This window comes from Uranotaenia lowii, chromosome 3, assembly GCF_029784155.1.
Source record: "Uranotaenia lowii strain MFRU-FL chromosome 3, ASM2978415v1, whole genome shotgun sequence".
In the NCBI taxonomy this organism is placed as follows: Eukaryota; Metazoa; Arthropoda; class Insecta; order Diptera; family Culicidae; genus Uranotaenia; species Uranotaenia lowii.
Genome location: NC_073693.1, coordinates 185,337,439 through 185,355,276, shown reverse-complemented (window position 1 = coordinate 185,355,276; position 17,838 = coordinate 185,337,439). Strand labels below are relative to the sequence as shown.

Below are 17,838 nucleotides of genomic sequence, written 5' to 3'. Positions count from 1 at the left end.
TTCTGAAAACTATTGTGGTTGCGAATGGATGTGTTTTGACCGCTTAACTATTGGGATGAATATTGGTGAAAGTGTAGTGTTGTGAAACAGTTTTAAAAATGTAGTGCAAGTGATGTTTAGTGATGATTGCTGGTGATGTGGTAAAGTCACTACAGCTGTCACTTTTGTTTGCCCAACGGCTTACTAGTACTAATGCACTGTGCAAATGCCCTATTCTATTTTTCCATTTCTCGTTCCCATTTCGAATTGTTATTCATAGAGCCGGAACATATTTGAAATCCCTCTTTCGTCACTTGGAGTTGAAACATCACGAGGGGGTTATAAAAAACTTAATTTTTCAATGGATTGGAAAAAGTTGGAAAAAAACTTATATTGAACAAAATTGCATAAAATCTTTTTCGCACAAAAAATCTCCAATACAAAAAATGATAGACTTCCCGCCTTCTGTAGTTTAATTTCCGTTCTTTCAACTGTTTAAATTTTCGAATCATCTATCAATTTTTTTTAAATAAAATTTTAAATATTAAATCTTTTGTCGCGATTTGCTTGTCCCACCTAATGTGTTCATCAAAACTAAGGCACAAGTATTGAAAAGTTCTGGCTCGCTCAAATACCGTTGTACAAAGTTCTAGTGGTTGCTGGAGAGCCGGTTAGCTGAACTAAAGATGACTTTATTATATGATCTTGTCTAGGACATGATGATTGATAACTCTAGTATTGTGGTCTCAAATGCCAAATCGCAGTTCAGCCATATTGAAAAAAGTTTTGACAGCTGGCTGAAGTGTTTACGAAAAAGGGGGTCCAAGGATGCCAGGTGTAAGAAATAAAAAATCTAAAAAAAATTACATAGCGGAGATGTGTGAAGCACATTCATTTAATAAAATTTTCTATTGTTATTAATTGTTACGATTGATAATAATTTCAAAAGAGAACGGTACAAAAACACTATTAAACACTTCCACAGACCATAATGATTTCGTATAATAGAGAATGATACAAAAACACTTTTGAACACTTCTACAATAAATTTATTTCAGATTTTCATCCCGTCTCGAGACAAACTGTATCCTAGTATGGTCTAGCCCTAGCATTTAGAAGAAGGAGTTATACAGTTAAAAAAAATAAAACAAACCATTTAAACGCCTTTGGGTATGCAACATAAAAAACCGATTCTTTGAATGACTTTTGAATTACAGATGAAGTTGAAATTAAAATTTACTTACATATAAACCTCACTATTCTTTTTGGTTTACATTTTCGTAAAACTGTCTCGACGGAACAATCACCAAAAAGCTGAAGTCAAGTCAAAAATTCAAGTTTCACCGCCCGCCTTAAAGTGATTTTCGCTTCCCACCTGCGTATTTTCTGGCTGTGAATCCAATGAAGCCTTAATAACACCGTCACACCCCATCGCCTAGTACCTAGTAATCATTTTTCTATCTCGGACTACATAGCTAGAGCATCCTGATCGTCGTTGTTCCCGAGATTATCCACACTCAATGCGCTTGACAAAGGTGTATCGCTTCTATGCCTAGGAGAAGTTCCACAAATTTCATCCAAGCTTGAGCGTGTATCGGCTTGTTGAAAGCTACTAAACCTTCTATGGGAAAGAAAGGATAACACTCGACTGTGACGAAACCATTACTTATCCCATTCGGGCAAACAGCAAATGGCAGATTTACTCAGCCAGCAGTAATGCGGAATGACAAGTTTGGTAAAATACACAACTTAACCTTGCCCGCCTTGACGTTGAATTATTATTTCATTACCGCCGATTGCCTGAAAATAATTTAAAATTGCTCTATGTATATACTTACTTATACTTTTTCAAAATCCGTTAATTTATCCCAGTATCCGAGTATAAATAATGTTGTACGTTATTTAAATTTCAGATTTCCTGTGGGAATAGTACCAAGTAAGGGCAATGGATAAATTCTTTCGAAGAATAAAAGGAACAGCTTAATTCTTGAATTAATTTAAATACATTGATCTTTATTTGGAGTATTGAAATTGATTAGAACTAGTAGACAAACTTTCAAAACATCTCAAAAATAGAACATTTCAGAGTACTTTTCCGTGCGTTCGAATCTGATTTTTCGATACATATTTTTATTGTATCTTCTGTTGTACTATTGTTTAACATTTGTAATCGAATTGCATTTTATGTGACACCAAGAATATCCAAATAATCAATACCACATTTAGAAAATCCCCTTTGGGCTCATAAGGTGAATTTCAGTTGAGATCATTCATTACTTAAACACGGTTAAAATATGTATAACAAAATTTTATAAATTTACCTGATTGTTGTCTTATTTGTAGCATGAAACATAAGAACTTTCAAATACGCTAAACTGTGAAGAAAAATAGAAGCATCGAGAATATTAAAACATGTAACTAAATATACCTTTAAATGGATTAGCGAAATGTTCTTTAATAGATAAAGCAGAACGCATTTTTCCACAAAAATAATCGTAAATTACCAAGAATGGAAGTTGACAGAAAGGAACAGTAATAAAGCCTTTCTAGGTAACTCAAACCTAACGAAATTAGTCAGGAAACATCCTTTTCCAAAGAAACAACAAAAACTCCAAAAATAAAACCCGTTCGCTGATGTGGAGTTTCCTCCATCACTCAGAAACGAAGCACCATCTATATACATTACCTATATGTCCTGGGCTGGAATATCATCATCACGTCACGTCGTCATGTGGAAGCTGACAGAGTAAAAAAAGATCTATCTAAGTAATGCTGAATCATGGCATTTAAACTACATATGAATTGTAATTGCTACAAATTATTCGTTTAATAAAATAAATACAAAAAATTAAAATAAAATACAAAATAACAAAAATTACAAAAATAACAAAAATTACAAAAATTACAAAAATTACAAAAATTACAAAAATTACAAAAATTACAAAAATTACAAAAATTACAAAAATTACAAAAATTACAAAAATTACAAAAATTACAAAAATTACAAAAATTACAAAAATTACAAAAATTACAAAAATTACAAAAATTACAAAAATTACAAAAATTACAAAAATTACAAAAATTACAAAAATTACAAAAATTACAAAAATTACAAAAATTACAAAAATTACAAAAATTACAAAAATTACAAAAATTACAAAAATTACAAAAATTACAAAAATTACAAAAATTACAAAAATTACAAAAATTACAAAAATTACAAAAATTGCAAAAATTACAAAAATTACAAAAATTACAAAAATTACAAAAATTACAAAAATTACAAAAATTACAAAAATTACAAAAACTACAAAAATTACAAAAATTACAAAAACTACAAAAATAACATAAATTAAGAAAAATTTCAAAAATTAAAATAATTACAAAAATTACAAAAATAACAAAAATTACAAAAATTACAAAAATTACAAAAATTACAAAAATTGCAAAAATTACAAAATTATAAAAATAACAAAAATTACAAAAATTACAAAAATTACAAAAATTACAAAAATTACAAAAATTACAAAAATTACAAAAATTACAAAAATTACAAAAATTACAAAAATTACAAAAATTACAAAAATTACAAAATTACAAAAATTACAAAAATTACAAAAATTACAAAAATTACAAAAATTACAAAAATTACAAAAATTACAAAAATTACAAAAATTACAAAAATTACAAAAATTACAAAAATTACAAAAATTACAAAAATTACAAAAATTACAAAAATTACAAAAATTACAAAAATTACAAAAATTACAAAAATTACAAAAATTACAAAAATTACAAAAATTACAAAAATTACAAAAATTACAAAAATTACAAAAATTACAAAAATTACAAAAATTACAAAAATTACAAAAATTACAAAAATTGCAAAAAATTACAAAAATTACAAAAATTACAAAAATTACAAAAATTACAAAAATTACAAAAATTACAAAAATTACAAAAACTACAAAAATTACAAAAATTACAAAAATTACAAAAATTACAAAAATTACAAAAACTACAAAAATTACAAAAATTACAAAAACTACAAAAATAACATAAATTAAGAAAAATTTCAAAAATTAAAATAATTACAAAAATTACAAAAATAACAAAAATTACAAAAATTACAAAAATTACAAAAATTGCAAAAATTACAAAATTATAAAAATAACAAAAATTACAAAAATTACAAAAATTACAAAAATTACAAAAATTACAAAAATTACAAAAATTACAAAAATTACAAAAATTACAAAAATTACAAAAATTACAAAAATTACAAAAATTACAAAAATTACAAAAATTACAAAAATTACAAAAATTACAAAAATTACAAAAATTACAAAAATTACAAAAATTACAAAAATTACAAAAATTACAAAAATTACAAAAATTACAAAAATTACAAAAATTACAAAAATTACAAAAATTACAAAAATTACAAAAATTACAAAAATTACAAAAATTACAAAAATTACAAAAATTACAAAAATTACAAAAATTACAAAAATTACAAAAATTACAAAAATTACAAAAATTACAAAAATTACAAAAATTACAAAAATTACAAAAATTACAAAAATTACAAAAATTACAAAAATTACAAAATTACAAAAATTACAAAAATTACAAAAATTACAAAAATTACAAAAATTACAAAAATTACAAAAATTACAAAAATTACAAAAATTACAAAAATTACAAAAATTACAAAAATTACAAAAATTACAAAATTACAAAAATTACAAAAATTACAAAAATTACAAAAATTACAAAAATTACAAAAATTACAAAAATTACAAAAATTACAAAAATTACAAAAATTGCAAAATTACAAAAATTACAAAAATTACAAAAATTACAAAAATTACAAAAATTACAAAAATTACAAAAATTACAAAAACTACAAAAATTACAAAAATTACAAAAACTACAAAAATAACATAAATTAAGAAAAATTTCAAAAATTAAAATAATTACAAAAATTACAAAAATAACAAAAATTACAAAAATTACAAAAATTACAAAAATTACAAAAATTGCAAAAATTACAAAATTATAAAAATAACAAAAATTACAAAAATTACAAAAATTACAAAAATTACAAAAATTACAAAAATTACAAAAATTACAAAAATTACAAAAATTACAAAAATTACAAAAATTACAAAAATTACAAAAATTACAAAAATTACAAAAATTACAAAAATTACAAAAATTACAAAAATTACAAAAATTACAAAAATTACAAAAATTACAAAAATTACAAAAATTACAAAAATTACAAAAATTACAAAAATTACAAAAATTACAAAAATTACAAAAATTACAAAAATTACAAAAATTACAAAAATTACAAAAATTACAAAAATTACAAAAATTACAAAAATTACAAAAATTACAAAAAATACAAAAATTACAAAAATTACAAAAATTACAAAAATTACAAAAATTACAAAAATTACAAAAATTACAAAAATTGCAAAAATTACAAAAATTACAAAAATTACAAAAATTACAAAAATTACAAAAATTACAAAAATTACAAAAATTACAAAAATTACAAAAACTACAAAAATTACAAAAATTACAAAAATTACAAAAATTACAAAAATTACAAAAACTACAAAAATTACAAAAATTACAAAAACTACAAAAATAACATAAATTAAGAAAAATTTCAAAAATTAAAATAATTACAAAAATTACAAAAATAACAAAAATTACAAAAATTACAAAAATTACAAAAATTGCAAAAATTACAAAATTATAAAAATAACAAAAATTACAAAATTACAAAAATTACAAAAATTACAAAAATTACAAAAATTACAAAAATTACAAAAATTACAAAAATTACAAAAATTACAAAAATTACAAAAATTACAAAAATTACAAAATTACAAAAATTACAAAAATTACAAAAATTACAAAAATTACAAAATTACAAAAATTACAAAAATTACAAAAATTACAAAATTACAAAAATTACAAAAATTACAAAAATTACAAAAATTACAAAAATTACAAAAATTACAAAAATTACAAAATTACAAAAATTACAAAAATTACAAAAATTACAAAAATTACAAAATTACAAAATTACAAAATTACAAAAATTACAAAAATTACAAAAATTACAAAAATTACAAAAATTACAAAAATTACAAAAATTACAAAAATTACAAAAATTACAAAAATTACAAAAATTACAAAAAATTACAAAAATTACAAAAATTGCAAAAATTACAAAAATTACAAAAATTACAAAAATTACAAAAATTACAAAAATTACAAAAATTACAAAAATTACAAAAATTACAAAAATTACAAAAATTACAAAATTACAAAATTACAAAAATTACAAAAATTACAAAAATTACAAAAATTACGAAAATTACAAAAATTACAAAAATTAAAAAAATTTCAAAAATTACAAAAAATACAAAAATTACAAAAATTACAAAAATTACAAAAATTACAAAAATTACAAAAATTACAAAAATAACAAAAATTACAAAAATTACAAAAATTACAAAAATTACAAAAATTACAAAAATTACAAAAATTACAAAAATTACAAAAATTACAAAAATTACAAAAATTACAAAAATTACAAAAATTACAAAAATTACAAAAATTACAAAAATTACAAAAATTACAAAAATTACAAAAATTACAAAAATTACAAAAATTACAAAAATTACAAAAATTACAAAAATTACAAAAATTACAAAAATTACAAAAATTACAAAAATTACAAAAATTACAAAAATTACAAAATTACAAAAATTACAAAAATTACAAAAATTACAAAAATTACAAAAATTACAAAAATTACAAAAATTACAAAAATTACAAAAATTACAAAAATTACAAAAATTACAAAAATTACAAAAATTACAAAAATTACAAAAATTACAAAAATTACAAAAATTACAAAAATTACAAAAATTACAAAAATTACAAAAATTACAAAAATTACAAAAATTACAAAAATTACAAAAATTACAAAAATTACAACAAAAATTACAAAAATTACAAAAATTACAAAAATTACAAAAATTACAAAAATTACAAAAATTACAAAAATTACAAAAATTACAAAAATTACAAAAATTACAAAAATTACAAAAATTACAAAAATTACAAAAATTACAAAAATTACAAAAATTACAAAAATTACCAAAATTACAAAAATTACAAAATTACAAAAATTACAAAAATTACAAAAATTACAAAAATTACAAAAATTACTAAAATTACTAAAATTACAAAAATTACAAAAATTACAAAAATTACAAAAATTACAAAAATTACAAAAATTACAAAAATTACCAAAATTACAAAAATTACAAAAATTACAAAAATTACAAAAATTACAAAAATTACAAAAATTACAAAAATTACAAAAATTACAAAAATTACAAAAATTACAAAAATTACAAAAATTACAAAAATTACAAAAATTACAAAAATTACAAAAATTACAAAAATTACAAAAATTACAAAAATTACAAAAATTACAAAAATTACAAAAATTACAAAAATTACAAAAATTACAAAAATTGCAAAAATTACAAAAATTACAAAAATTACAAAAATTACAAAAATTACAAAAATTACAAAAATTACAAAAATTACAAAAACTACAAAAATTACAAAAATTACAAAAACTACAAAAATAACATAAATTAAGAAAAATTTCAAAAATTAAAATAATTACAAAAATTACAAAAATAACAAAAATTACAAAAATTACAAAAATTACAAAAATTACAAAAATTGCAAAAATTACAAAATTATAAAAATAACAAAAATTACAAAAATTACAAAAATTACAAAAATTACAAAAATTACAAAAATTACAAAAATTACAAAAATTACAAAAATTACAAAAATTACAAAAATTACAAAAATTACAAAAATTACAAAAATTACAAAAATTACAAAAATTACAAAAATTACAAAAATTACAAAAATTACAAAAATTACAAAAATTACAAAAATTACAAAAATTACAAAAATTACAAAAATTACAAAAATTACAAAAATTACAAAAATTACAAAAATTACAAAAATTACAAAAATTACAAAAATTACAAAAATTACAAAAATTACAAAAATTACAAAAATTACAAAAATTACAAAAATTACAAAAATTACAAAAATTACAAAAATTGCAAAAATTACAAAAATTACAAAAATTACAAAAATTACAAAAATTACAAAAATTACAAAAATTACAAAAATTACAAAAACTACAAAAATTACAAAAATTACAAAAACTACAAAAATAACATAAATTAAGAAAAATTTCAAAAATTAAAATAATTACAAAAATTACAAAAATAACAAAAATTACAAAAATTACAAAAATTACAAAAATTACAAAAATTGCAAAAATTACAAAATTATAAAAATAACAAAAATTACAAAAATTACAAAAATTACAAAAATTACAAAAATTACAAAAATTACAAAAATTACAAAAATTACAAAAATTACAAAAATTACAAAAATTACAAAAATTACAAAAATTACAAAAATTACAAAAATTACAAAAATTACAAAAATTACAAAAATTACAAAAATTACAAAAATTACAAAAATTACAAAAATTACAAAAATTACAAAAATTACAAAAATTACAAAAATTACAAAAATTACAAAAATTACAAAAATTACAAAAATTACAAAAATTACAAAAATTACAAAAATTACAAAAATTACAAAAATTACAAAAATTACAAAAATTACAAAAATTACAAAAATTACAAAATTACAAAAATTACAAAAATTGCAAAAATTACAAAAATTACAAAAATTACAAAAATTACAAAAATTACAAAAATTACAAAAATTACAAAAATTACAAAAACTACAAAAATTACAAAAATTACAAAAATTACAAAAATTACAAAAATTACAAAAACTACAAAAATTACAAAAATTACAAAAACTACAAAAATAACATAAATTAAGAAAAATTTCAAAAATTAAAATAATTACAAAAATTACAAAAATAACAAAAATTACAAAAATTACAAAAATTACAAAAATTGCAAAAATTACAAAATTATAAAAATAACAAAAATTACAAAAATTACAAAAATTACAAAAATTACAAAAATTACAAAAATTACAAAAATTACAAAAATTACAAAAATTACAAAAATTACAAAAATTACAAAAATTACAAAAATTACAAAAATTACAAAAATTACAAAAATTACAAAAATTACAAAAATTACAAAAATTACAAAAATTACAAAAATTACAAAAATTACAAAAATTACAAAAATTACAAAAATTACAAAAATTACAAAAATTACAAAAATTACAAAAATTACAAAAATTACAAAAATTACAAAAATTACAAAAATTACAAAAATTACAAAAATTACAAAAATTACAAAAATTACAAAAATTACAAAAATTACAAAAATTACAAAAATTACAAAAATTACAAAAATTACAAAAATTACAAAAATTACAAAAATTACAAAAATTACAAAAATTACAAAAATTACAAAAATTACAAAAATTACAAAAATTACAAAAATTGCAAAAATTACAAAAATTACAAAAATTACAAAAATTACAAAAATTACAAAAATTACAAAAATTACAAAAATTACAAAAATTACAAAAATTACAAAAATTACAAAAATTACAAAATTACAAAAATTACAAAAATTACAAAAATTACAAAAATTACGAAAATTACAAAAATTACAAAAATTAAAAAAATTTCAAAAATTACAAAAAATACAAAAATTACAAAAATTACAAAAATTACAAAAATTACAAAAATTACAAAAATTACAAAAATAACAAAAATTACAAAAATTACAAAAATTACAAAAATTACAAAAATTACAAAAATTACAAAAATTACAAAAATTACAAAAATTACAAAAATTACAAAAATTACAAAAATTACAAAAATTACAAAAATTACAAAAATTACAAAAATTACAAAAATTACAAAAATTACAAAAATTACAAAAATTACAAAAATTACAAAAATTACAAAAATTACAAAAATTACAAAAATTACAAAAATTACAAAAATTACAAAAATTACAAAAATTACAAAAATTACAAAAATTACAAAAATTACAAAAATTACAAAAATTACAAAAATTACAAAAATTACAAAAATTACAAAAATTACAAAAATTACAAAAATTACAAAAATTACAAAAATTACAAAAATTACAAAAATTACAAAAATTACAAAAATTACAAAAATTACAAAAATTACAAAAATTACAAAAATTACAAAAATTACAAAAATTACAAAAATTACAAAAATTACAAAAATTACAAAAATTACAAAAATTACAAAAATTACAAAAATTACAAAAATTACAAAAATTACAAAAATTACAACAAAAATTACAAAAATTACAAAAATTACAAAAATTACAAAAATTACAAAAATTACAAAAATTACAAAAATTACAAAAATTACAAAAATTACAAAAATTACAAAAATTACAAAAATTACAAAAATTACAAAAATTACAAAAATTACCAAAATTACAAAAATTACAAAAATTACAAAAATTACAAAAATTACAAAAATTACAAAAATTACAAAAATTACAAAAATTACTAAAATTACTAAAATTACAAAAATTACAAAAATTACAAAAATTACAAAAATTACAAAAATTACAAAAATTACAAAAATTACCAAAATTACAAAAATTACAAAAATTACAAAAATTACAAAAATTACAAAAATTACAAAAATTACAAAAATTACAAAAATTACAAAAATTACTAAAATTACAAAAATTACAAAAATTACAAAAATTACAAAAATTACAAAAATTACAAAAATTACAAAAATTACAAAAATTACAAAAATTACAAAAATTACAAAAATTACAAAAATTACAAAAATTACAAAAATTACAAAAATTACAAAAATTACAAAAATTACAAAAATTACAAAAATTACAAAAATTACAAAAATTACAAAAATTACAAAAATTACAAAAATTACAAAAATTACAAAAATTACAAAAATTACAAAAATTACAAAAATTACAAAAATTACAAAAGATACAAAAGTTACAAAAATTACAAACATTACAAAAAATTTAATCGAAAAATTTCATGGTTGTCAAGAAATATAGACCCTCATTTGAGGGTCTTAATACAAAATTTCCAAAAACGGTTTGGCTTTGCCTAAACAAATGCTTTTGAGAAAGCAAATATCACTTTCTTATCATACTAGCAGAATTGATAATGAAATTTTTTAATAGTGCTGAAAATATTCATGCAGATTACCTGTTTGTGAAACCCCACCGATTGCAGAACATCGTCAATGTTGAGAATTTATTGTGGACTTGTTGCTCACCAGTTTTATCGGTATTGTTGATATCTAATCGTTTTTTTTTTTTGCAATGATTTATAACCTTTCCACTTTGCACAGTTTTATGGGCCCACCAAACTGATGACTTTCTCTTACAAGCTGGTTATTTCGATGTACTTTTCAGCAAGTTTGCTATCACTGGCCTCCACTCACAAAACATCTGCCGCATTCGAACAGCCATTGCCGGTGCGAGTTGTTTTTGTCTGTGGTCCGCCCTGGGGCATCAGTGAGGGTGGTTTTCCGCACCAAACAACCTGCCAGAAAAAAAACAAGGTGTATCAGCAGCAGTATGGGGGAAAATCAGAGAAAAACAACCGTTATCAATTAGAACGGCGCCCCCTGCCTGGTAGATTAAGGTTCAGTTATGTTTCAGGATTATAGTTCACAAAAGTCAAATGAGAAAAAGAATCAATTACTACATCTTCAGCAGCCAACATCATAAAAATGTATTACCAACATACTATGTACTAGGACTTAGTTTGTTTTCTAACGCGTGTATGAACCGGACAGCACGTGCCCGACTCTCATCTGGAGTTCTCTTTGACTTACCTTTCGGAATGCTTTCCGGAAATTGTCCGACAAGAAAGCATACAGCACCGGGTTGATGCAGGAATTAGTGTACGCCAGTACGTGCGCTACAATCTGAACGATGATACTGACGTGGGTGACTTCGTACCGGTTGAGCGATTTCAATACCAGAATCATCTGGAAATAGGTGAGGGAATCAAATTAGCACTCGCGTCCTTCCATTATCACCGTTATTCTTAATCAAGGTGCACCCTTTTACATACAATGTACGTTCAAAGAAAGTATATGTTTCAATTTGTTTTAATTTTTTTTTGCATTTGCAAAGGTTATTGTAATTATGTCGCTATGTTGAAGGAAAGATTCTTCGAGTGCGTACATTCAGGCGCTTTCTTATAAAGTATAAGTTAGTTTCATAGAATGAATTTTGCCAAGTATTGTCTGGGTGATTTTAGTTGCTCGAGGTTTATATAATAAACAAATCTGAAACTAATATTTCAGAAATACCAGAAAACGAATATAGAATTTTCATTTTTCAGTGCATTTTGAACACAGGACATAAAAAACAAAGCTCAGAAAATAAAAACGGAAGCAAATAGCATCCGAATTCAAATTAGTTCGAATCAGAACTTAAAAATCAATTTCAAAACACGACAGAAATAAAAAAATTGTTAAAACATTTAAAAAAATATTATAGTTCAGATCAGGGCCGTAGTAAGAATTGTCCTATTGGGTGTTGTACGGATTCGTGACAAATTTTTTCTTTTAACATTTTTGCTTGCACAATGCATTTTTTTTTAGTTGATCACTGCACTGCACACATACACAATGCATATGTACATAAAGAATTGTATGTATATATGTATGTATGTATGTTTTTTTTTTTTTTGGTTGGTAACCACAGGTGGTAAATCCCGGTTTACGGATTGTATTCCAAGGCACGGCGAGCCACCGCGTCCCCCCAGTTTGCTACTCTGGGTCCATGGGTACAATGGGCAGACTCATGATATACTCCGTGTATACCCCCTACTCCCTAAACTCCACCTGGGGCCGCAGACCTGGTTCCCACCTCGAACTGTTTAGTACACTATGCTTCAATAGTGGGAGGTCTATTCGCGCTAATGCGCTCAAAGGCAATACTCATTAACGAGACCACTTTCAGCAAAACCTCTCATCCTTACGACTCGACGCCTGAACTCTCCTCTAACGACTTGAGAACCGACATCTCCTCGCAATGACTCGAGATTCCCACACAAACCTCTCCTCTTCGCGACTTGAGGCCTGATCTCTCCTCTAACGACTTGAGATCCGACCCCTCCTCGCATCGACTCGAGGTTTACCTCTCCTCTGCACGATTCAAGGCCCGATCTCTCCTCTAACGACTTGAAATCTGACCTCTCCTCGTAATGACTCGAGGTGACCACTTGTACCCCTCCTCTTGTTGGTAAGGGGCCTGATCCCTCCTCTTACGACTCGGGACCCGACCTCCTATCATAAAGACTCGGGGTTGACCACACAAACCTCTCCGCCTGAAGGTTTGAGGCCTGACCTCTCCTCTAACGACTCGAAGCCCGACCTCTTATCTTCAGGGTTCGAAGTTTGCCACCTTGCCCGTCGTGTGCCAGATCGAGAGCAGCTTATCCTGGACTCGCGCCTGTCACGGCACACGCGCGGGACTTAACGCAGCGACTCGGATGATTCCCGACGAAGACGTCATCCTACACCGACTCGAATGGCTCGCCCGGCGTCGAGAGCCACTCTACCCGTGGGTATTCCCCGAACGTGGAATAACCCTTTCCCAACGATTTCCACTGCGAAGAAGGTCGAGTCTTATCCCCGCAGCTTCTGTCGTTGAGAACCGCTCTACTCGGATACTCCCCGAAGGTGGAGCATCCTACACACGAACGCGGCGCACCCACGGCATCCGCTACGCAGAAGGTATTGTCTTATCTTTGTAACTTCAAACCGTGGGGTCGGACGCACTTTACTCGACAGCCCCCCGTCGATGGGGTCAGTCTACTCCGACCGTTGTCCGGTCTTCTTTATCCCCCCTTGGTTGGCAACCCTAGGATTTATGGCCCGCGGATTTTCCTGCCCGTTGTGTGCCAAATCGAGAGCAGCTTATCCTAGACTCGCGCCTGTCACGGCACACATTCGGGACTTTGAACGCTACGACTCGGATGTTTCCCGACGGTGACGACATCCTACACCGACTCGAGAGGCTCGCCCGGCGTCGAGAGCCTCTCTACCCGTGGGTATCCCCCGACAGTGGTTAACCCTCTTCCCTCGAGATCCGCTACGAGGAAGGTAAAGTCTTATCCCCGCAGTTTCCCTCTTAGGAAGCGGCACTACTCGGATACCCCCCGACACTGGGGTATCCTACACACGTTCGCGGCGCACCCCTGACCTCCGCTACGCAGAAAATGATGCCTTATCTTTGTAGCTTCGATCAGGGGATCGGACGCACACTACTCAGATGCTCCCCGCCGATGGAGTCATCCTACACCGTTCGCGGACTGCCGTTGGTTCCAGCTCCTCTGCAGGGCAGTCATGATCCGGGTGAACCCATCGCTGACCGCATGCCAAGTGTTGGAATCCGCACACATCCTCTGTACGACGTTATCTGCTGTCGTGTCAGGCCCACAGGCGGCAAGTATGGAAGTACGTACCGCCGCAAACCTCGGGCAGACAAACACCACATGTTCGGGTGTTTCCTCTACGTCACCACAATCTGGGCAATATGGCGAAGCCACATGTCCAAACCGGTAGTGGTACTTCATGAAGCATCCATGACCAGTCAGGAATTGCGTCATATAGAAGTCCACTTCACCGTGCCTTCTTCCGATCCAGCTCCCGATGTGCGGGATCAGACGATGGGTCCACCTTCCTCTCGTTGAGCTGTCCCACAGCTGCTGCCAGTTGGACATCGAGTCCTCATTGGCGAGATCTCGAACGTTGGGCGTGTCTCTGTTGTCGTAGCAATAGACATCCTCCTCTAGCAAAACCGAGATGGGCATAACACCCGCTACTACACAGGCGGCTTCGGACGACATGGTCCGGTATCCGCTGATAACCCGCAGGTTCATCAGCCGCTGAACGCTGCTCAGTCGCTGCAGGTTACAGCTTCCTCCCAGGGCCTGCCTCCAGGCCGCTGCTCCGTACCGCAAGATCGAAGTGGTCACACTTGCAATGATCCGCCTTTTGCTGCTTTGGATAGCCGAGGAGTTCGGCATCATTCGTGTGAGTGCGGCCGTGGCCATTGCCGCTCTCTTGCACACGTGTTCGACATGGCTCGTGAAGCTGAGCCTGTCGTCAATCATCACCCCTAGGTACTTAATTGCGCGTTTAGACACGATGTTGCACGGTCCAACGGCAATGGTACCTGTTTGGGGTGATTTCAGGTTGGTGATAAGCACCATCTCGGTTTTGTGGTGGGCTAGACGCAGGCACTTGGAGTGCATCCAGCGTTCCACTTCCTGGATAGCTACCGTGGCCAGTAGCTCAACCTCCGCTGTTGAGGAGCCCCTCGCCAAGAGGACTACATCATCTGCAAATCCTACGAGTTCGGCTCCCGATGGGAGGCTCGTTCGTAGGAGTTCGTCGTAAGTGATGTTCCACAGAACTGGGCCGAGTATTGACCCCTGTGGAACACCCGCCGAAACCTCTTGTGTTCGCAAACCCTCGCCGGTCATATACTGCAGTTGGCGATTGTGGAAGTAACTTTCCACAAGCCTATACAGATATGCCGGGATCCTCATTTGGATGAGCGACGACGCAATCGCTGTCCAACTGACACTGTATGTATGTATGTATGTATGTATGTATGTATGTATGTATGTTTTTTTTTTAGTTGGTAACCACAGGTGGTAAATCCCGGTTTACGGATTGTATTCCAAGGCACGGCGAGCCACCGCGTCCCCCCAGTTTGCTACTCTGGGTCCATGGGTACAATGGGCAGACTCATGATATACTCCGTGTATACCCCCTACTCCCTAAACTCCACCTGGGGCCGCAGACCTGGTTCCCACCTCGAACTGTTTAGTACACTATGCTTCAATAGTGGGAGGTCTATTCGCGCTAATGCGCTCAAAGGCAATACTCATTAACGAGACCACTTTCAGCAAAACCTCTCATCCTTACGACTCGACGCCTGAACTCTCCTCTAACGACTTGAGAACCGACATCTTCTCGCAATGACTCGAGATTCCCACACAAACCTCTCCTCTTCGCGACTTGAGGCCTGATCTCTCCTCTAACGACTTGAGATCCGACCCCTCCTCGCATCGACTCGAGGTTTACCTCTCCTCTGCACGATTCAAGGCCCGATCTCTCCTCTAACGACTTGAAATCTGACCTCTCATCGTAATGACTCGAGGTGACCACTTGTACCCCTCCTCTTGTTGGTAAGGGGCCTGATCCCTCCTCTTACGACTCGGGACCCGACCTCCTAACATAAAGACTCGGGGTTGACCACACAAACCTCTCCGCCTGAAGGTTTGAGGCCTGACCTCTCCTCTAACGACTCGAAGCCCGACCTCTTATCTTCAGGGTTCGAAGTTTGCCACCTTGCCCGTCGTGTGCCAGATCGAGAGCAGCTTATCCTGGACTCGCGCCTGTCACGGCACACGCGCGGGACTTAACGCAACGACTCGGATGATTCCCGACGAAGACGTCATCCTACACCGACTCGAATGGCTCGCCCGGCGTCGAGAGCCACTCTACCCGTGGGTATTCCCCGAACGTGGAATAACCCTTTCCCAACGATTTCCACTGCGAAGAAGGTCGAGTCTTATCCCCGCAGCTTCTGTCGTTGAGAACCGCTCTACTCGGTGGAGCATCCTACACACGAACGCGGCGCACCCACGGCATCCGCTACGCAGAAGGTATTGTCTTATCTTTGTAACTTCAAACCGTGGGGTCGGACGCACTCTACTCGACAGCCCCCCGTCGATGGGGTCAGTCTACTCCGACCGTTGTCCGGTCTTCTTTATCCCCCTTGGTTGGCAACCCTAGGATTTTTGGCCCGCGGATTTTCCTGCCCGTTGTGTGCCAAATCGAGAGCAGCTTATCCTAGACTCGCGCCTGTCACGGCACACATTCGGGACTTGGAACGCTACGACTCGGATGTTTCCCGACGGTGACGACATCCTACACCGACTCGAGAGGCTCGCCCGGCGTCGAGAGCCTTTCTACCCGTGGGTATCCCCCGACAGTGGTTAACCCTCTTCCCTCGAGATCCGCTACGAGGAAGGTAAAGTCTTATCCCCGCAGTTTCCCTCTTAGGAAGCGGAACTACTCGGATACCCCCCGACATTGGGGTATCCTACACACGTTCGCGGCGCACCCCTGACCTCCGCTACGCAGAAGATGTTGCCTTATCTTTGTAGCTTTGATCAAGGGATCGGACGCACACTACTCAGATGCTCCCCGCCGATGGAGTCATCCTACACCGTTCGCGGACTGCCGTTGGTTCCAGCTCCTCTGCAGGGCAGTCATGATCCGGGTGAACCCATCGCTGACCGCATGCCAAGTGTTGGAATCCGCACACATCCTCTGTACAACGTTATCTGCTGTCGTGTCAGGCCCACAGGCGGCAAATATGGAAGTACGTACCGCCGCAAACCTCGGACAGACAAACACCACATGTTCGGGTGTTTCCTCTACGTCACCACAATCTGGGCAATATGGCGAAGCCACATGTCCAAACCGGTAGTGGTACTTCATGAAGCATCCATGACCAGTCAGGAATTGCGTCATATAGAAGTCCACTTCACCGTGCCTTCTTCCGATCCAGCTCCCGATGTGCGGGATCAGACGATGGGTCCACCTTCCTCTCGTTGAGCTGTCCCACAGCTGCTGCCAGTTGGACATCGAGTCCTCATTGGCGAGATCTCGAACGTTGGGCGTGTCTCTGTTGTCGTAGCAATAGACATCCTCCT

General features: G+C 29.7%; 1 protein-coding gene across 9 annotated transcripts in view; it reads right to left on the bottom strand.

Annotated features, from left to right (window-relative positions):
- Nucleotides 1-1,996: 1,996 nt before the first annotated feature.
- The window catches only part of LOC129754276 (allatostatin-A receptor), a 54,152-nt gene continuing 38,310 nt past the window's right edge, over nucleotides 1,997-17,838 (bottom strand). For 8 of the 9 annotated variants that reach the window (XM_055750232.1, XM_055750238.1, XM_055750237.1 and 5 more), the window contains 3 exons: nucleotides 11,924-12,079; nucleotides 11,290-11,628; nucleotides 1,997-2,717 (listed from right to left, as the gene is read on the bottom strand). In XM_055750232.1, the coding sequence (XP_055606207.1) occupies nucleotides 11,524-11,628; nucleotides 11,924-12,079 (261 nt within the window). In that variant the 3' untranslated portion in view covers nucleotides 1,997-2,717; nucleotides 11,290-11,523. The remainder of the gene's footprint in view (nucleotides 2,718-11,289; nucleotides 11,629-11,923; nucleotides 12,080-17,838) is intronic. The other variant, XM_055750235.1, reaches the window with a different exon arrangement.